The sequence below is a fragment of the Ischnura elegans genome, chromosome 5 (genome assembly GCF_921293095.1).
Source record: "Ischnura elegans chromosome 5, ioIscEleg1.1, whole genome shotgun sequence".
Lineage (NCBI taxonomy): Eukaryota > Metazoa > Arthropoda > Insecta > Odonata > Coenagrionidae > Ischnura > Ischnura elegans.
In genome coordinates, this window is record NC_060250.1 from 4395933 (window position 1) to 4415411 (window position 19479).

A 19479-nucleotide genomic window follows, 5' to 3' on the forward strand; every position below is an offset into this window, starting at 1 on the left:
CGATTATCCGGCTGTAGTGTATCCGTGTCGCTTATCCTTGCATGAGTTCACACTCCCTTAACGTTTTCCACGATCTTTATAAAAAAATAAAATTGTACACAAATGCATCAAAATGAATGAGTTGACAAGGAATGTTTCAAGCAGAGATGGGTCAGTTCCAGTACTGGGTCGGTCCTCGGTACTGCCGGTTCTGAGCCTGTGAAATCGGTATCGAGAACTGGCCACATAAAGTAGGTACTTTGGGGCCGGCTTGGAATGGTCGTGAGGATTTGAATTTGGTGCGCAAAGCCAAAATGGTCTGCAGCGTCTTCAAGGCAATAAAGTGAAAAGAGATGTTAAAAATGCATATATTACTTTCCAATGCATGGCTTCCTCTTTATTTTTTTCTTTCGAGAGTTGCTCACTAACTCGTGCATTTAAGGGTTCGTCAGTTTGTCGCTCTCGCCAACATTGTAACATGTCTGTTACTGCGGCCTCTGAGGCTGCTTTCAAACAAGCTGAGTTTTTGCCTGCCGCCATCCACAGCATGGCGCCGTTCTTTCAACTAACCATTAATCTCTATTGTGACAGTCGGCTTTTCGAGCGTGATAACTCAGGGCGGGGTGATGTAAAAATAAGTGGATGCATGGGACTAACGAAGCGATAGTTGGGAAACAAGGAAACCTCCGTTCTCGAATTCAAATCCTAAGTTTTGGTCGCCATGGTGAGGCAATACTTTTAAATAACCTTCATAGCTGTAATAAGGTTCCCTCGAGCTCTACCATGGTACAGCGCTCGTTATTTGCAATGATTTCATTGGTTAGCAGCCTTGGGGGTGAATGAAATTAGAAAAACCAAATTGTTACGGGATTGTCATTTGCATGACTTTGTTTCCTCGTAATCATGCCCACAGGCATTTGGTATGTGAGATGTTGTCATCGAGTGCTCAACAAAAGACAATCATTTCCAAATCTATCATTATTTTTATATGTTAAAAGAATTCAAAAAGGATTTCCATCTTTTACCACAATTCTACGTGTGCAAAATAAGGGTAAAAATGGAGTAATCTATCTTTTGTTCTGACTGGGCAGGTATTATATGGAGAAGTAAGAATAAGAGTACAATTGAATTATCGCTGCTAAAAAGATCGTGATTGAGAAAAGAAGCTTTTAATGATGTCGAAAAGCAATGTAAGATAACGTACAATGTGCGTACATATTATGTAATAGATTGTTTAATTTACTTAAATTATTAAATTTACAAGAAATGAAAGTGAAAGTTTGGATTATTGGTGTTTTGCGATTATACGTGTCCCCAACATTATCCTGGATAATCGGGAGTATGTTGTACTAACATAAGCACAAATATACTTCATCATGTTTATGAATGTGTTTCGCAGAGATTTTATTTGAGATGATTCTGATCGTCCAATGTGGAAGTGACAACCACAGAGATATAAAGGATAGATGCCTTTGAAAAACCAAAAATTCAAAATATCCAGAACAAAATTCAAGTTATCCACGATTTTTTCTACCACGATATCCACGATCAGTTTCTGAAACAAAAAAGCATTTAGTGCTTTTGGAAGAAACAATCGTTATACAATTGCATGATTTGAAATATTTGTCTCCTTGAATTTGATTGATGACCTTCTCTAAATTGAATGAAGAAAATCAAATTTAGTATTTAGAGATTACGTAAAATTAATGAAATGAAAAGGAAGCATGGTGGTCTGCACTGCAGTGGCACAGTGAAGGCTAAAGGTCCGTGGTTTGATTTTTGGGGAATTTGGGTATTTGTCCGTGGCAATTAGGGTGAGAGCCTTGTAAGTGTTAATGTTCTCTTGCAGGCACTTGGAGGTTCTTGCTGGGGAGCAGGATAACTGTGCAGTGGTGGATTGGGTGAAGACTCTGGAGGGCTTGGTGATGGCTATTCAATGTTTTCTTGGAGAGATACCTTTCTTCTTCTTGTCTGGTAAGTGCTATTCAAACTATCGGCAACATTTTATTGTTACAATAAAGAATGAATTTTTAAATTTTGCTGTGGGTATATGATTTGTCTTGATCCAGATTTCATAATCAATCCTCTCTTAAGTTCATGAGACGTACATTTTTTAGGACTGCTATGATGTAACAATTATGAAAAATTTATTTGTTTTCACGAAAGATTTGTTTTGGCTCACTTTTGTGTTAAATTATATCCATACCACCAGAATCACAGTGTAAGTTTTCTCGTGGTGATTTTGTTAGAAATACAATCACTCATCATTCAATTGTAAAATACATGTAAACAATGCTTTTGGGGTCCTACAATTGATACTTAGCTTTGCTGCTAATAACGTCTTTTGCTGAATACTAATGATTCCTATCTCACAATTTTCTTGATACGGTTTAAAAAATTTGAAATGGCCCTCCATTCACAGCTGGGAACAGAAAGTTTCATTGCAGAGATTATATAATTCATTACAAATTAAGGCAAAAATATTGCAGGAAACATATGTACCGGATGGGTTCAGACAGTTGGCATTTAGTCCACAAAATTAAGTGTTGAGAATTGTCATACTACCCAAAAATTTTGAGTTTTTGGTTTGTGCCATGTTATGAAACTTGGAATAGGGAGTTTTCCTATTTTTTCTTGACTTGTAAGTTTATAATGCCTTGGGTACAAATTTGCCACCGTTTGATTTCATATTGATGATTTTTATCTACTATAATTAATTTTAAAAATGGAAATTTCTTTCTTGCAAAAAACACCTTGCTCTTCGGAGCATCACAGGAAATGTTACTGAAGAAGTAGATGTAGACACTCCCAACGGAACAATGGAGAAATGAAAGCATGCAATCTACATCTACAGAATACCCTGCGAGCCAACTCTTGGCATTTTGGCAGGGGGTGGCCATCCGAGTTTTTCTAAGAGATCGGTGATGTTAACAAGACTATCATAACGACTTCTCATGTTCCTGTCAGCTCTTCTTTGCACTCATTCTAACTCTGTTTTTAAGACTATTTCATGAGGATCCCAAACGCTGGCTCTGTATTCCAAATGGGTTCTAACGAGGAAGAAGTAGCTAATTTCACTCCCTTTGTAGTCGCTTCTTCCTAGTATTCTTTCAACAAAACCCCATTCACGATTAGCTTGACAAAGCCAGTTATTTCCCAAATATGTCTATTCCACGATAGGTCTTTATTGAGTATAACTCCTTGATATTTTACGGATTCTAAATTCCCTAATTGGGCAGCCTGAATGAAGTGGCTTGGTTGTGGGGAGTTATTTTTCTTCCAGAAATTCATCACAGCGCATATGTTCAAATTTAACTCTGGATTTCATCGGGTCCTGGTGATTTGTTTGGACTGAGCGATTTCAGTATATTTTCTATTCCATGTGCACTAATGTCAATAGGCAGCATCTGTCATATGCAGAGATTGTCAACTGTCTCGCATGAGTTCTCAGAGGGCTCGGTGAACACGCTCTTGATGTAAGGATTTAATAAATTGGCTTTATCAGAACTGTTTGTCAACAAATCTCCATTATCATTTCTTAGTTCATACGGTAGATCTTTTACCTTGAACATCCCCAACATAAGACCAAAATGCTATTTGATTTTTCTGCAATTTCCCACACCTAATTTTTCTTGGTTCCAAAAAAGCATTTCATAAAGTGCCCAACAGATAGTTAATTATGAAACTGAAATCTTACGGCCTTTATGACTATGTCATTTTCGGAATAAGAGAACTGTTGAGCGTTCGTGTGCAAAAAGTAGTATTAGATGGTGCTTGAATTGAATGATGAGTGATGAACGATTAGTTCATATCCCTGGTTGCCGTTATTGTCGTGTTGTTGTTATTGTTGTGAATAAATAAATAAATACCGTAAAAAGTACCATTAAGAGTAAACCCCTGAAGACGATGGTGGACTCAGCCATTGAAACGTTGGGAGAATCAACCAATACCACACCCGGTGGGAATCCTGAGAAATTTTTCATCAATCTATACGCCGGGAAAACCTAAAATTTTTCTCCTAGGGGTTGTTCAACAGACCATCCATGCATTCATATGGAGCTAGACCTCTGCTCCTTTTACAATGCTGAGAGAATTGAGGCTGTATATTTGCTATCCATTCGTTGTGTACTTTAGTTGCGAGGTGTACAGTGAATATTTCACAATTTATGACTGACGTATGGCAGCATCCACATGTCTGAATTACAAGACGAGCTTTGCTATGCCAATCAATGGTTGATTGGTGATCACTGTTCGTTGAATGGCGCTTGTTTGTTTGGTGCTGGCTTTTGACCAGAAATCCAGAAAAACGAGAAATCCAGAAACCGTTGTTCCATAGCTTTCCAGATTTGAGGTCCTCAACTGTATATTAATGGAACGTCAGAGATCTTGAAGCTGAAACAAAAAAATTTTAATCTTTGAAAACTGAAAATTTATTTATTAGTTTAGAGAACGAGATACATAACACATTAAATACTTATTGAAATTTCTTGAAAAATTATCATATAGTAGCGAATTATATTAGGCAAGTTCACTAAAATTTTCAACGATACTGATCATATATTATAAGGGTTATAAATTATTGAATGATAGCATGTCAAAGAGGCATATCCATTTAAATCTCATCTGGTCGCTGGGATGGGATTTAAATGCCTGCTGCGCTTGAGGGGTTAAACATAAGAACTATCTATTGCCTCATAAATGTACATCATTTTTCCTGTGTGTATCATGGAAGTGAAATGAGGAATTAGAAGGATAATTTTTAAGGTAAGGTTTTAGCAAACAATGCACAGGTTAATAAGTATGAGGGTGGTAAGGTGAGAACCCATAATGATTTGCAAAGGGGCATTCCATTTGTGCGATAGGGAACTTCTGAACATGGTGTTAATGGCTTTCTTTCGAAGAGAAAAAACCGTATCAGAATGACTTTCATTGCCCCAAAACATAATGGCATAAGACAAATTTTTAAGGAAAATAAAAGACTTCAAAGAAAACCGTGTTAGAAATCTAAATTTGGATTCTGTGGGGCATATTTTCATGTGGACAGTGGACATATTTGGAGGAAAAATGTTTTAAATGTAAATAGCCTTTCTCTACTCTTCAAGGTTACTTGATTGCAAAAACATCTCAATTACCTCAACTTCTTCGTGCAAACAATGGCATGAAATGCAGGTTTCAACAATAGAAAATGCTAAGTAATCCGTGTTAACCCTTAACCAGTGACGCGCAATTCTTGTTACACTATCAGTGACGTGCGGTCTGGGAGACCGCAAAAAATCTAAAATTCATAAAATGTTGCCACGCCATTTTTATTGTTTTGTTTAATTTTTATTTAAATGTAGGGATGGGTCGAATAGTAGATTTCTCGAATTCGAATATCAAATCATTGCTCGAATATTCGAATACCTCGAATTTCGATTTTGGCGAGTAATTGTGATTTCCTTTAAAGGATTCAAAAAGGAATTTAGCTGATTGATGGAATATTTTAATTTTATGTAAACAATAGTGTAAGCGCAGTTTCATTTAGATTATTATAAGGTGCGAGACGACGAGGGTCGCCTCGAACGGACTTCCTCTTAGACCCAGCCATTAAGCACGTTCCTGCTGTCATCGGAAGGGTCGCTTGAAAAAACGATCCCTTTCGGTGACTCCAGGGCGTGGGCTTGTGGCCGCTAGGGTCGGCAGTTGGTGTTGTGCAGCGAAACAAGGTGTATGGCTTGGGACTGAATAAAGGAAGTTGCTTGTGTGAGAGAATTTGGACTTGTTCCCTGCTTTGTTTCCCCCGAACCCCTTTACCGTCGGCGAAGACGACTTACAATAGGTTAGTTTCCTTAATTAAAGAAAACGAAAGACATTAATTGTGATTCGTTACCCACCATTAGTGTATTAATAATATACAAATTATTTGTTTTAGAAATACCGGTTTAGACGAATGGCAATGGTCAATTTTATCCTCATTTGAAAAAGGCCAGATTGGCGCCCATGCGATGCCACTCCACGTGACGTCACTGGGACCTAGTTTCTACACGTGAGGATAGGAGTTTTACATAGTCTGAGGTTACCAATGCATGCATGAGGCACAGACCTCAGGGAAACATGTCTTAATAATCACCTATAAAAACTGGCTGAGGTCGGAAAGTTTTCTTCGTTTGATGAGGTATTAATAATCCTTATTTAAGCCAACCGCTACCATCTAGCATGGTACTCAGCTACCAGCTTGCATCCTGCGTCGTATCAGCGCTCAGAGCCTCGCCCAAGGTCACCGCACTCGCGGCAGCAGGAAGCAGAACAACGTCACACGGAGTTTTTCCCGGCATTCATACTTAACCGTCGCGTTTCCGCGCGCTTGAAATTTGTCACTTTTCATGTAATCGCCAAAAATAGATATTGTCAAATAAAAATCTAAAAGCTTTAAATACGTTCTCCGTGAGTAATAATCTTTCGATTTAGGCAATAAAATAATAATAGGAAACCACCCTATTTGAGCATTACGCCTAAATGCTAAGCCTCCGTCGCATTTCTTTGTCTTTCCGGCAGTTATTTTCCTGCGTAAAATGCTTAAATAAAGTCGGAAATATGTCGTGCTTGGTCTCATTCTTTTTTAAATTACGCGCACATTACTAATATTTCAATCCAATAAAAGTGTAACATCAATTGCCGAAAATCATTGTAAGACAACTTTTGGGCTAGTAGATGACTCATGCAGCAGTTGACCTTCAGAAATGGGGAACTTCGAAGCAGGTAAGCAGAAAAAGGCCAGTGGGTGAGTAGAGTAGTTGGGCATGAGACACATTTTTATTTCTCTCGAGTAACTTGATATTGTTTTGGAAGCTAAGGTCTTCGTAATACGATCTCTGCGCGAGCGGGGACCTTTTGTTTGATTTCGGAGAAGTGTCGGAGTGGGTGGGGCGATCGCTGAATGGAGGGGAATTGCAGATCGTGGGAAATGCGCCAATGTTACTATCCCACAGCACTGAGTTTCTCCCTATGGTAGTTTCATCTCCTGGGGAAGATTCAAAATAAGTGCCTGTCGTTATTAGCCACAAAAGACACGTGGCAAACACCTCGTCTCATTTTTTATCAAAAGATGGATGGGGGAAAATGGTCAGTGTGAAGAAAGAAGGAAGGGTGAATCGCTATCTATTATTTTCCGGTAACTTGATATTTTTTTCGAAGCTAAGGTCTTCGTAATACGATCCCTGCGGGAGCTGGGACCTTTAGTTTGATTTTGGAGAAGAGGATACCGTCAGATTGGGTGGGGTGAATGCTGAATGGAGGGGGATAGCGGATCGTGGGAAATGCGCCAATGTTGCTATCCCACGGCACTGAGGTTCTCGTGATGGGGGACACCTGGGATTTTCGGATTTTTTTTTTCACCCGATCAATTTCAGTTTCCCACGCCGAACTCTTTTCACCGCTCTAACCCACGAATTTGATGTAGTTCGTCAGCATGCCTAAAACAGCGCTGCATGCACTAAACGACTAGAGTTCTCTTCATTTTTCCGAGTCAACTACCAACGACGTGCGAGCGACAGTGTATGACGCGAAATTCAAAGTATTCGAGGTATTCGAGACCGTACCTTTGGCATAACTATTCGAGATCTCGAATATCGAATACTTTCTAGTATTCGAGGTACTCGAGTATTCGCGGATACTATTCGCACATCTCTATTTTAATGCTTAACTATTCTAAAACTTGAATTAAAATTTTTACATTCCCAATACGAAGCAATTTGTCAGTAAAAATTGTTATTTGAAACAGGATCAAAAAACTGATGACAAAAACACTTGAGTTATAATTATTATATTTATTTATCAATATTTTGCCAGATTTAAAAATAAGGCCTAAAATGTTAAAGTTGGAAGGCGAAGTAGTAAGTAGCCATGAAATTTATCCCGCTTATTCCTTTTCTTGATGCACTCTGCAAGTGATCAAAATTACAATTTTTCATAAAAGCACACACAGGCTTTTTGCAATGGAAAAATAAGAAAGAGGTTTTCCGTGTTTTTGTACAGCGGGAAAAGTCTACATGTTGTCTGCATCTCAAACCTTTCAACTTCTTCAGCCTCTTCCTACGGTATTGTAGGTGGAGAATTTGCGCAATAAGTTATCCTACCTGTCTCGGGAGCCTTATATTTGATTTATCCTTCCCATGAGCGTTTCTACGCGTCACTGACTGACCGTTACACCCAGTTTTTGTTCATATATTTCCCCTTTGACTCAATACAAATCAATGCAGGAACTTTCGGGAGGATTCTTCCAAAAATAAGTTAGTGAAAGCATACACTGGCTTTTGGTACAACCCTGTGACCCTTGTAGAACCGGAGATTTTTAACTTCAAAGTCGTCGTCACTGACTGACAAAAATGAAACTACGTTTTTTGACAACGTCACGTTTCTTATGATTGCTCTGAAATTATTCATGATAAAGAAAATCCACGAAATACGTAAATTAGTTCTAGGTGTTGTCCAAACGTATGCAAAATCGTGAATTTGTGTAGGTAATGGTTTCCTCTCTTTGGTCATAAAAATGGAGTGTCACTGACTGACGGGAATTGTCACTGACTGACACATGTGATTTGACGCTTGTTAACTTTTCTTTTTCATGGAATGAGCATTGCTAAATATGTATATTGAACCCAGAAATTCATATAAAAGAAACTTAAGAGTGGTATAGCCAGGAGGTATGCCCAGGGGGTACGTCCAGGAGGTCCGAACCCCCCCCCCCCCCCCCCAGAAATATAAAAAACACAATTATTTTCCTTGAGAAAAAGTGTTAACATTAGTTTAAAAACCCCTACCTTGTACCCTGTTTTTAAAAAATTTTCCCACTGTATCGGACCCCCCCCCCCCGAACGAAATTCTTCGCTACCTCATTGAAACGTAAGCACATAGTATGTATTATATCTACTACTTTTGCTTCCATTTCTTTAGTCTCGCTTAAAATAGTGAGTACGCCTAGCACTGTGATCTATCATCTAAGGAGACATCTTAATTATATTTATAGCAACTAACTCCATATGGTGAACACAGAGTGTATGTTGTATGGGTTAAATGCCGTGCCACTGTTTTTCCAGCATTTCATTGGAGGGAAAAATGCCGTGTACAGGGATCTCTGCAAATTTTATTTTCTTGCTGTTTTAATTGCACACTTGCACTGCATTTATCACATGTGAACCCGACTTAAAAGCTTCCCAGGTCATGTTTCTGCCTTTGCCCTGAACTACATCAACACCACCCTTGCCATGATCTGTTACGATTTCATTGCCGCTCTCTATTCTTCCTTTTTAATTCCTCGCATTCCTCGCTATGCTTTTTCCTCTCACAATGCTCGCGGTATCTTTCAGCTCCCGTCTTTGCCATCTGAATCAATCCTGACCATATGGTACAATTAAAGGTACGTTTTCATAGACGCGTCAGAGGCGCACGCGCGCGACGATACGCGTCACGTATTCGCGTGAACCGTTCACATGCAAGCGAAAGCGAACCTGCGCGTAGGATGTGCTTGCGCGACATCTACGGCAAAGAAGAAATTATAAAAAAAGAAACGACACGACCGTGGTTGCAAACTAACTTTCAGATATATGAGTTGGAGTGTATTTCTGCGAAAATATTTGAAGGGAAGAAATGGATGCAGTATTGCCATTGAATCCTGTACAAATGGAATGGAGGTTTAATGCCTTATTGGGCCTTGTTTTACTAAGAAGACGGCGATATGCAAGAAAAAGGTGGTGGGTTCGCCCAATATTTGAGGAACGCAGAAGGCAGGGAGACTACCATCATCTCCTCCAAGAGATGAGGCTTAACGACCGCGAGTCATTTTTTAATTACTTAAGAATGTCCCCAGAAATGGTTTAGTTAGAACTATCGAATTCTGATGAAATTTATCAAAATTTTCGGTCGTCATATGGCTCATTGAAAAATTTAGTAACAATTACCAATCCAATTTGATAAATTATATCAAACAGGTTTGGTAATTGATACCGAAATGGCCACAGCAGTTCGATAAAAACTATCAAAATCAAAAGATAATAAAACATACGTAGCGTGCACATGTGAAATATTTTCAATCCAGAAAACACTCTTATGATTTAAAATCACAAAATTAATAGTTAAACGTAAGTTTATGCCAAAAATATACATAAAAAAGTAAAAAAAAAAAAACTCCTGCTAGCAGCATCGAACGTGGGCCCTCCGCATGGTAGCGTTGGGCGCTAACCACTGGGCTACACCGGTTGCCATAACAAGTGCCTACACAAACATAGTAATATTTTATTAATGTTCATAATTAACCTTTGCGTTGAAATGTGAATAAGATGTGATTAAACTTTCCCTTTGTAAGCTTAAGAGTAATACTTGATGCACACAATTGCACTAAGTAGTTACTCCATATCCATATCTAGTGCATATGCGCAAGAAAACTTTGTTTGTACGCTTTTTACATCGATCTAGAGGTGATTTTAACGTGCTGGGTGATATCCTTAGCATGGATTGCGTCTAGTATGACGACTTTAATCACGTCATTCAACATGATCGCGAATGATTATGCCTCAAGAATACCTCCAATTAAGGTTTTTATGTGTCGTAATACACAAACATCTCCTAACAGCTTTAATATCCATGATAATACGCTGTTCAATCATTGTCTTTGATGCACCGGCTTACGGATAACATTGCAATGTAAAGCAGAAATAAACAGAAAAATGAACGTAAATAAAACTAAAACTTTATCGCCATCACAAATAATAAAAACAAAATCATTTCTACCAAATTACCCGGATTTCCGAAATGATAACTTCATCAACGAAACCTCGCTGGTCGGCCATGTTTGAGATTCTACGCGTCCCACGCGTCGAAAGTTGAACATATTTCATCTCGGGAGACGCGAAGCTAGGCGAACGTACGCGATATCACACGAAGAAATCCGGGCTTCTGATTGGCTGAAAATTTCGCTTTCGCGTCGGTTCGCCTGAAACGCGTTCATGAAAACGTACCTTAAGGATTTCAGATCTCAACAATCATTCTGCTCCTATGTCCCGCTTTCACAACAAACGTACCGAAGCGACGCGACGACAATGAAGGTGACGGTGACAAGCGGCATGCCGAAGGCAACAATTGGCAAAAAAATGAAATACTCTGCTGTGTAAATAAATAATTTACTGAGAACAATAAAACTTATATGACATTATTACTCGAGGAACATATTATGCCACAAATTTAGTGTACCAGTCGGGGCCAATGAAGCGCACGCACCAAAATTTGAAACCTGAGCACTACCAAAGCTTAAAATGTCAGTCAGTGACGGCGCTCAAGAGCAAAAACGGTGAATACTAGAGAATTTTTTTATCCTGATCTTTCATCCTTGTGATGGACTTGATTAGGATACGAAACGATTTATCTCCAGCATTCTTCGTTTTCGGTCAGCGGAAAAAAATGGATGTCAATCGTCACTGACTGACACCAAAACGACGCACTGTTGCATTACATACCTCTGCAGGAACATGTGACTTTCAAGTATTGATGAAATGGATTGGTAAGTAATAGTCATGATTGGGGAGAATGGTTAACTGGAAATTTTCAAGGAAAAATCGTACCTTCGTTGCGAAATCTTCAGTATTAGAATGGCTCTGTAAACGGAATCATTTGCTCATATGAAACAAGAGCTCAATTCCGCGGCGTTTTCGTAAAAAATGTTTGGAGTATGGGGATAAACAAGTACGGATCATTAAAATTTGAAATATCTACACCATTTTAGGACTTTGAACGGTCCATTTATCTCAAATTGAATTTTTGAACCCTGGTATGACAGTTACGTAGAAACGCTCCCACATGGAGTCTAACGACATCTCCACCATTGATTTAATACAATTAAGTCGTGTCATATCTCTCTTATCTTTCTCAGACTGCTGAAGCATAAAAGAGTTGACAAAGGAAATTTTTAATAACCTGTAAAATACTACCATTGGCAACCTCCCAGATGTGTATCTACAGTACCTTTAGTTGCGTTGTAAAATGCAATTACTACTGGTTTCCCTGACTCTATGTCATCACTCACCCTGCAGTGCATAAATGAAACTAAGCAAACAGCCTTATATATTTTGGGGACATTTGATATTACAGTCTTGTTCGCCGAGAATCCATAAATTGAAGAGCCATAGCATCCTTTGGATGACGCAGAATCATTATGCCCTTTTATTTTTTTAATTGTACCAACGTATTCAAATTAAAATTTGCTGATCAAAAATAGAAGACTAATAATCAAGAGGCTCAATATCCCTACATAGTGATGTAATGTAATCCTTCAAACCAGGTTTCTGAGTAATTATGTTATGGAAGAGTATACGAATTTCCCTCTGGTTCATTTGATGACCACTTATAGCGATTTCTCCTGTAAATAATTATTTCTGCCTGGGGAGATCTTTTACTAAGTACATCACTTCTGTCATCATCTGTGCTCCCTTCTTTACTATCAGTTGTATTTGTCGGCAGATTTTCGCACTACTTCAGAAACTATGCACTCGAGGATTTTCTGGTTGCTTGAAAAAAAGGGGCCAAAAAAACGCTTCGGACAAATGTAGACGTAACGCCACTTGCATTTCGATGTTTTACTCTTAGTGTTTCCTAGGCTTTTTTTTATTTCTTCTTGCGATAAAAATCGATGATAAGATGTTCTGTCCCCAAATGCTGAAAGATAAAAAATTCTGACTAACTGCTGAAAGATACCCGTAAATAAGTGTTGCGCACCAGCTGTGGTCGCACGAATTTTCGGGGTTCAATTGGTTATAATATCCAAAGTACATTATATGTGTACTGCCTACTATGGGTGCGAGAAATTCACCTCTATCTCATTCAAATTATTGATAACATCTATAAAAATGTTAGCATTTAAAGAACAAAATGAGTGATATTTCCAATAAAAACTGGATTTAATTTTTTTTTTGAGTTCGCCTTCAGAAACTACTGGATGGTCATTTATTCTTACGCAATGAATTTTAGAAAAATGAGGTGCTTAAATATCCACTTTGTACATCTAAACAGGGTTCCCACTCAACCGTGAAAACCTTAAAACCGTGAATTAGCCGTGAATTTCGTCTACCGTGAAAAAACCTGGAAAAAGCCGTGAATTTCGACCTAAAACCTTAAAAATCTCTCAATCTTGATAATAATACCAAATAATACCTTCCCAGAAATTTTCAACTTCGTTCGTAGTGAGCGCACTTCTATTCATTGTGGTGAGCATCGTCGCATGGGTCAGAAAAGCGTGGGAACGAATGTTGCCTGAAGAAAAAAAACATCTTTCCCCAGCGCAGGCCTTTTCTCTCCCCCCTCCTGAAATATGACACCACTTCTCATCAGCTTGTTTACTTTCCTCGACTGCTTTGGTTTCCCCTCCCTCGGTCACTGCTTAGTCCCCCTTCCACCCAATTAGGCTTCCCACTGGCTGCAGCGACCACTTCTTTCGATACTAAATCTAGATTGCCTTTGTGTCGAAAAATTTGAACGTTTATTCAACACCCTCAATCCTGTGATTAGAAGACCGCTAACCTTGACAACCTGCTATGCGCTGTGGACACTACGCTCCCTGTGTTTGAACCGGGCGACAGCGAGCTTTCGGCGCGACGTTACTAATTCTCGCGCGTTGCGGCCTGAAAACGAGAGAAGATTTCCGCTTATGGCAACACAGCATTACACGACTTTCGCATGCGTCGACCTGGGACTTGCCAGTTTTACGTCGCAACCGGAAAGTTTGTGAGGAAATATTTGACGAGTGATAAAGTAAAGTGAAAGTGAAAATAACATGCTTCAGCAGGCATTTATTATGTCTTTATTTATTTCAAACCAAGTGAATTATAATTTACCTATTTGCACCTATTTAAGACAAGGTTTTTTTTCCTCCTAACTCCTGCAGAAAAGAGGGTTCGTCTTACAATCGAATGCAAAATTCTCGACGTCAATCGGGTTGCATAATTTTCGTCGGAAAAAAATTATGGATACCTGAGTTTGCCACCTAATATATATAGCTATACAACGAAAAATCAACGTCAAAAATACCTGAACAGTAATTTAGCTTATTTAATTTTGTGTTTAAGAGAAAAACTATTGCCATTTTAGGCAGCAGGTAAAGCATGCGTGCCAATCAATCGCCGGGTGCACTTCTGCTGTGTCCGCGAGATCGCCTGCTTTACCCTGGGTTCGGCTCCATTCAAGTTAGAGCTTGATCAACTTGCAAAATTTTTGTGTGATTGATTACAATTTACCTAAATTTTAACCAGAGGCGGATCCAGGATTTCTTTCTGGGGAGTGGGGGAGCACATGCAAAGCCGTATCCAGGATTTTGTTCTGGGGGGGGGGGGCACAAGGATACCTCATGATACAAAACGAGCGCAATGATAATGTGACCGTATTCAAAATCTTGCATATTTTTTAAGTGTCAGGGGGGTATGTGCCCCCGTGCCCCTCCCTAAATCCGCCCATGATTGTAACGTTAAATTATCGATGCCGTCACGATATAAACTGCTACAAAGTCGTTCCATTTTTCCCAGGGCAACAGTATGAAGGGAACATGATTTGCCTCTGATTAGAGAGATCGATTCAGTTTTGGTTTCAGAGTATTATGATAGCTGAGAAAAGAAGTCATTACACTGTCGCTTTCAAAAGAAAAGTTATACGGTGGAACCTCGATCTATCGCTTCCGCATTGATCGTTCGCCGTTTCTGGTCCCAAATAAAGTTCCTTATCTAGACAATGTAATTTTTTCCCGTATCTATCGTTCCCCGAAGTATTGTTTCTCGCATTGATCGTTTGAAGATTGCGGTTCCGACGCATAATTTTCCCGCATCCATCGTTTGACAAAAATGAGACGAAGTGTTTACAACGTGTTATTTATGGCTAATAACGACATACACATAGTTTGAATCTTCCCCAGGAGATTGAAATACGATAGGGAGAAGCTCAGTGCCGTGGGAAAGTAACATTAGCGCATTTCCCAAGATCCGTTATCCCTCTCCATTCAGCATTCGCCTCCCCCCTTCTGACGCTTTCCTCTTCTTAAAAATAAAAAAAAAGGTCCCAGCTTGCGCAGGGATTGTATTACGAAGACGTTAGCTTCGAAAAAATATCGAGTTACACGAGAACAATAGAAACGTGTTTCACGCTCCCCCCTCTTCTCACCCACTGACCTTCCTTCAATGTTTCCAGTTCCTGGAGGTCAACTGCTGCATGAGTCACCTATTAGCCCAAAAGGTATCTAACAATGATATTCAGCAATTGCTATTATGCTTTTATTAGATTGAAATGTTAGTAATTTGCACGTAATTAAAAAAAATGAGACAAAACACGACGTATTTTAAGCAAGGAAATAGATGGAAAAATACGATGGTGATTTTTGGCGAAACGCGATATCCTCGTAGCTGAGCTTCTCAGCAGTTAAGGGGATAGGATACTTCGGGAGAACTCCGCTGCAACGGTCGTTGGCATTTAGTTCCGAAAGCGACCGCTGCGTTTGAATTGGAGGGGAAGTTGACTGGGTGGAAGGGGGACTCGAGAGCGAAGAAAAATTCATGGTTGGGGAGAGGGACTGAACTCCCCTTCTGCGGTGTCAGATTTCGGTACGCTGGCGGTCGGGATCTCGGATAACCTATGCAGACCCCATGGAGTTGTTTGTGTTGCAAAAAAACTCTTGAGGCCCAAAAAACTCTTTTTGTGTTTTTTGTGTTACTTTAGTTGATCAGCCCTTCCGTCGGTCTCTTTTTCTCTGGATAGTTCCCGCATTGAATTCCGCTCGCTTTCTTCACGGTGTCCCATTTTTATTCATCCTGTACCTCAATGAATGCATCGTAAATAAGATTGCAGTTTATAATTTATAATATGAAAATAAAATAGACCGTATGACTTGACTTATTCCACGCCGGTAACCAATATTGCACAATATAATTAATCTAAACGAGAACGCGAGAAATCGTGTAACACTTTCGTTAATTGCAGTTTCATTTTTCTCTCCACCGTTTGTTGTTGCAATCCTTCACAAAATCCACGTTTATATTACTTCAATACTCCGTTTTATTGCGCACTCCAATTATAATTTTTTCCTATGATGGCAACGACAGCATAATTTTTAGTACAGCTGGGAGGAATCCTAAATTACCTCTATTTCGAAAGCTTCAACTCCAAGTATGAAAGGTGAAAGTATGTCTTAAAATTCGAAAACTTTTACAAGTGGTCTATTTCATATGATACATATACGTGTTTATGATTACATTTATAAAAATTCATACACAGTTATTAAATCTCAACTCCCCTGGGATCATACAAAATTATTTTTTTCTTAACTTTGAAGTCTGTAGCGCTGTAATCGGCACTGAAGCTGAGGAGTCATGATATCCTCATTTTTTTATCTTACTCGTTTGAAAATGCCCGGAGAAAATTAATGTCGCGCCGCAGCACGAAAAATTTCGACTCGGTTCACAATTGGTGAAGGGTATTCAGAGGTGGAATTAGTAAATTCATGTATTGCGATCTCATTACCCTGTAAGAATCCCATATCTAAAGGCCGTTTTACACGGTACACGGAATTGCGCAATCTGACGTACGTGCGAAGGCGCAATCAAAATTGCGTCGTGTAAAGCGGTGAATTGCTAGAACACATGCGAGAATGCGTGGATGCGAGACGGCAAAATAGCCACTGTTTTAATTTCGTTCATGCATTCGCGCAATTCCGCGCCATTTTAGAAATTAATGCAGCTCTAACCTGCGCAATTCCGTACCTCGTGTAAAACGGCCTTAAGGCTGAAGCCGGAAACTTTTGATGCGCGCGTGACTCGATAAACAATGCGGTTCGCGCGGCTGAAAGCTATTAATTATTTAATTTACAATAATTTAATTATTGTAAGCACTAATGGAAGTCGCACTTAAATTTGTTACAATATTAATTAATTTATAAAATTGGTCGAGAAAAGAAAAATGCGTCTTACTCAGCCATGCCATAATATATATGCGATAATCCAGGAAAAACCAGTGGCCGGGGCAGAAGGCTGCTGTTGGCCGCACCGCGATATACAGGGATAAAATATTACCATATATAGTCTCCAGGAGGCCGGTGTGGAAAGAGAAATGAAGGGTAAAAAGTTGAGGGAAAGTATTGATTAAAAAACATCAACTCCGGTACAATTATTTATTGTAACCAGGTGTATTCTGGCATATTTTAGGCAACATAAAGTTCAGGTAAAACTCTTTTAATTTATCCACCATTGCTGTGGCCCAAAACTGCTTTCCCTTTGAATTCTGTCAATTATAATCCCATGAGGAGACCACACAATAAAATCGCAATATTGTTTATCCCATATTTCCAGCTGTCCCTGTACTTGATAAAAATATCTATTTCTCCTGCGTAACTTATATTTTCCTTCTTTCACTTCCATGAAGGTAGCTCTTTTATTTTTAACTCCTTCCTCAGGAGTAATATACCTACAATTAAAGGGGCACTTGATTTCAACCAAGCCTTCACCATCAGATATTACCCCATCAGGGCTAGCAGCCAAAAAAGGTAATTTGTCATCAACAAAGAGACCTGCGGGTAAAACTTTATATTTGATTGAAGACTCATATTCCCTGATGGCAGATTTTTCGTTAGCATTTCCCCAATCTGTAGCCTTGTTTCCTCTGAAGGAAGGAAACAAAATATCGTCTGCCACTTTCTCCCGAGATGTTGTGGGCCTTAAATTGCAAATACGGCCAAAGAAAGAGGCCGTCAACCTTTTCCACATTTCCGCCTGCCACGTCGCATTGAGCATTTGCTCTCGTGTTTCCCTATCCAACTTTTCCCTTGAGGTTTTATCCATTTTTAGTGATGACAGGATATTATTCATGGAATCTTGGCTGGCCAATGCGATGTCACTTCGTACATCAGGAACAAGCCCATAATGTTTGTCTGGTCCCTCAATTCGCAGACGTTTCTTTGTTGAAGTTTCAGAGAATTCCAGTCGTCGCTTTCTTATGTACTCCCTATTCCTTTTGGAGGAAACAGAATTTTTTTGGGCATTCTCCTGGGCTCTTGCTCGTCAGTCCTTTATGAATTATGCCATGTACATCATCTTTCACATTGAAGGCTACCGATGCAATGGCACACCTAGTTTCATAGGCCCCCCTTAAACATAAATTTAACCTTTTCCCTCCTACGTACTTAGCTACATAGGAGTTGTAGGACTCCGCAAGATTGTTTGTCACGTTATATATCAAACTAGCGGAGTGACGAGATAATAGACTGTTGGCATAGGTGATATCCTCCCATATGCCGCAACTAATGAAATGAGGGACCAAGTTCTCCTCTCCTTCTTTGGGCCCTTTGCAATAATATTTGTCACATTTATTATGGTCACCAAAAACATGATTCGACCCTTGCTCTATGTCCTTCTGTAGGAGTTTGACCCTTTCCGACCCGGCCATTTTCGCTCTGAAGGAGATTGCCCCACTCACAGCTACCCTCAATCTTTGCAAGTTATTGTTTATTGTTCTCCTGTACCCAACGGGCACTGCCCCTTTTGAATTTCTTGGCCGTCGTGCAATATCTTGCAGTCTACTGCTGTAATTTCTAAGTAGGTGGTTGACGCATTCTACTTTTTGCACTGGTAACTGCTGCCCATATGGCATTTCCCTTGACAGCCTTTGCATTATGCTACTATCACCATCACCTGTAATAAAGAGGATTTCATTACTTGAGAGCGATGTTGTTTGATCGTGAATGATTTTATGATAAAAATATATTAAATATTCAAGTTTTAAAATTAACTTCCAACTAAAGTATTGAAAGAAAATGAATGCATATAGCTTCTAATGAACAAATATTTTATGCACATTAGCTACGTAAGAGTTGTATGACTCTACAGGATTGTTGGTGACATTATATATTAAACTAGGGGCGTACAAAATAGGAGATTGTGAACTACATTAAAATGCGTTTTTCAATTCTGTGAGTTTGCGTATTCAAAATTATGTTCCGAGTAATTCAACCTAACCGAATCAACAAATCCACCAAAGTCTTATTGCAATTACCTATCCGTTTTTTCCAAATGATCCTCAACTCTGAGAAGGCAATCGTCTACGTCTGATTGCTCAGCTCGTCGATATTCATCCTGTTCCTTAGGGTCCATTTCTCCACCATGGCAATTGCTGCATCCAGGCTGAGGTGATGATGGCCTGAGGGGAAAAAACGAATTTTGAGAAAACGAATTTGCTGACGGTGATGTAATTTACACGTTAATTATAATTAGCAATTAGCGCTCCATTGAATATTTCTGAACTATTATCAACTAAATCGTAGGTATAAGATTTAATGTAATTATTTTGCAGCAATATTTACCCTTCCACTACACCTGTTCCGGAACCCAATGGCGATGATTCTTCGGAATGAACGCTTCCGGTTTCAACTGCTACAAAATAAATGTGTAATAAGGCTTCAGGCAAAGGAGGGAATTTTTATTCTCGTTATTTTTCTTGAAGCTTAAATAA

At 39.2% G+C, this 19479-nt stretch overlaps 1 protein-coding gene across 4 annotated transcripts in view; it reads left to right on the forward strand.

Annotated features, from left to right (window-relative positions):
* LOC124158442 (major facilitator superfamily domain-containing protein 6) overlaps window positions 1–19479 on the forward strand; it is a 137668-nt gene that overhangs the window by 67394 nt on the left and 50795 nt on the right. For all 4 annotated transcript variants that reach the window (XR_006864791.1, XR_006864792.1, XR_006864790.1 and 1 more), the window contains exon 8: window positions 1829–1953. Coding sequence is in view for 1 of the 4 variants with exons in the window: in XM_046533528.1 (XP_046389484.1) it covers window positions 1829–1953 (125 nt within the window). In the remaining 3 variants the exon portion in view is untranslated. The remainder of the gene's footprint in view (window positions 1–1828; window positions 1954–19479) is intronic.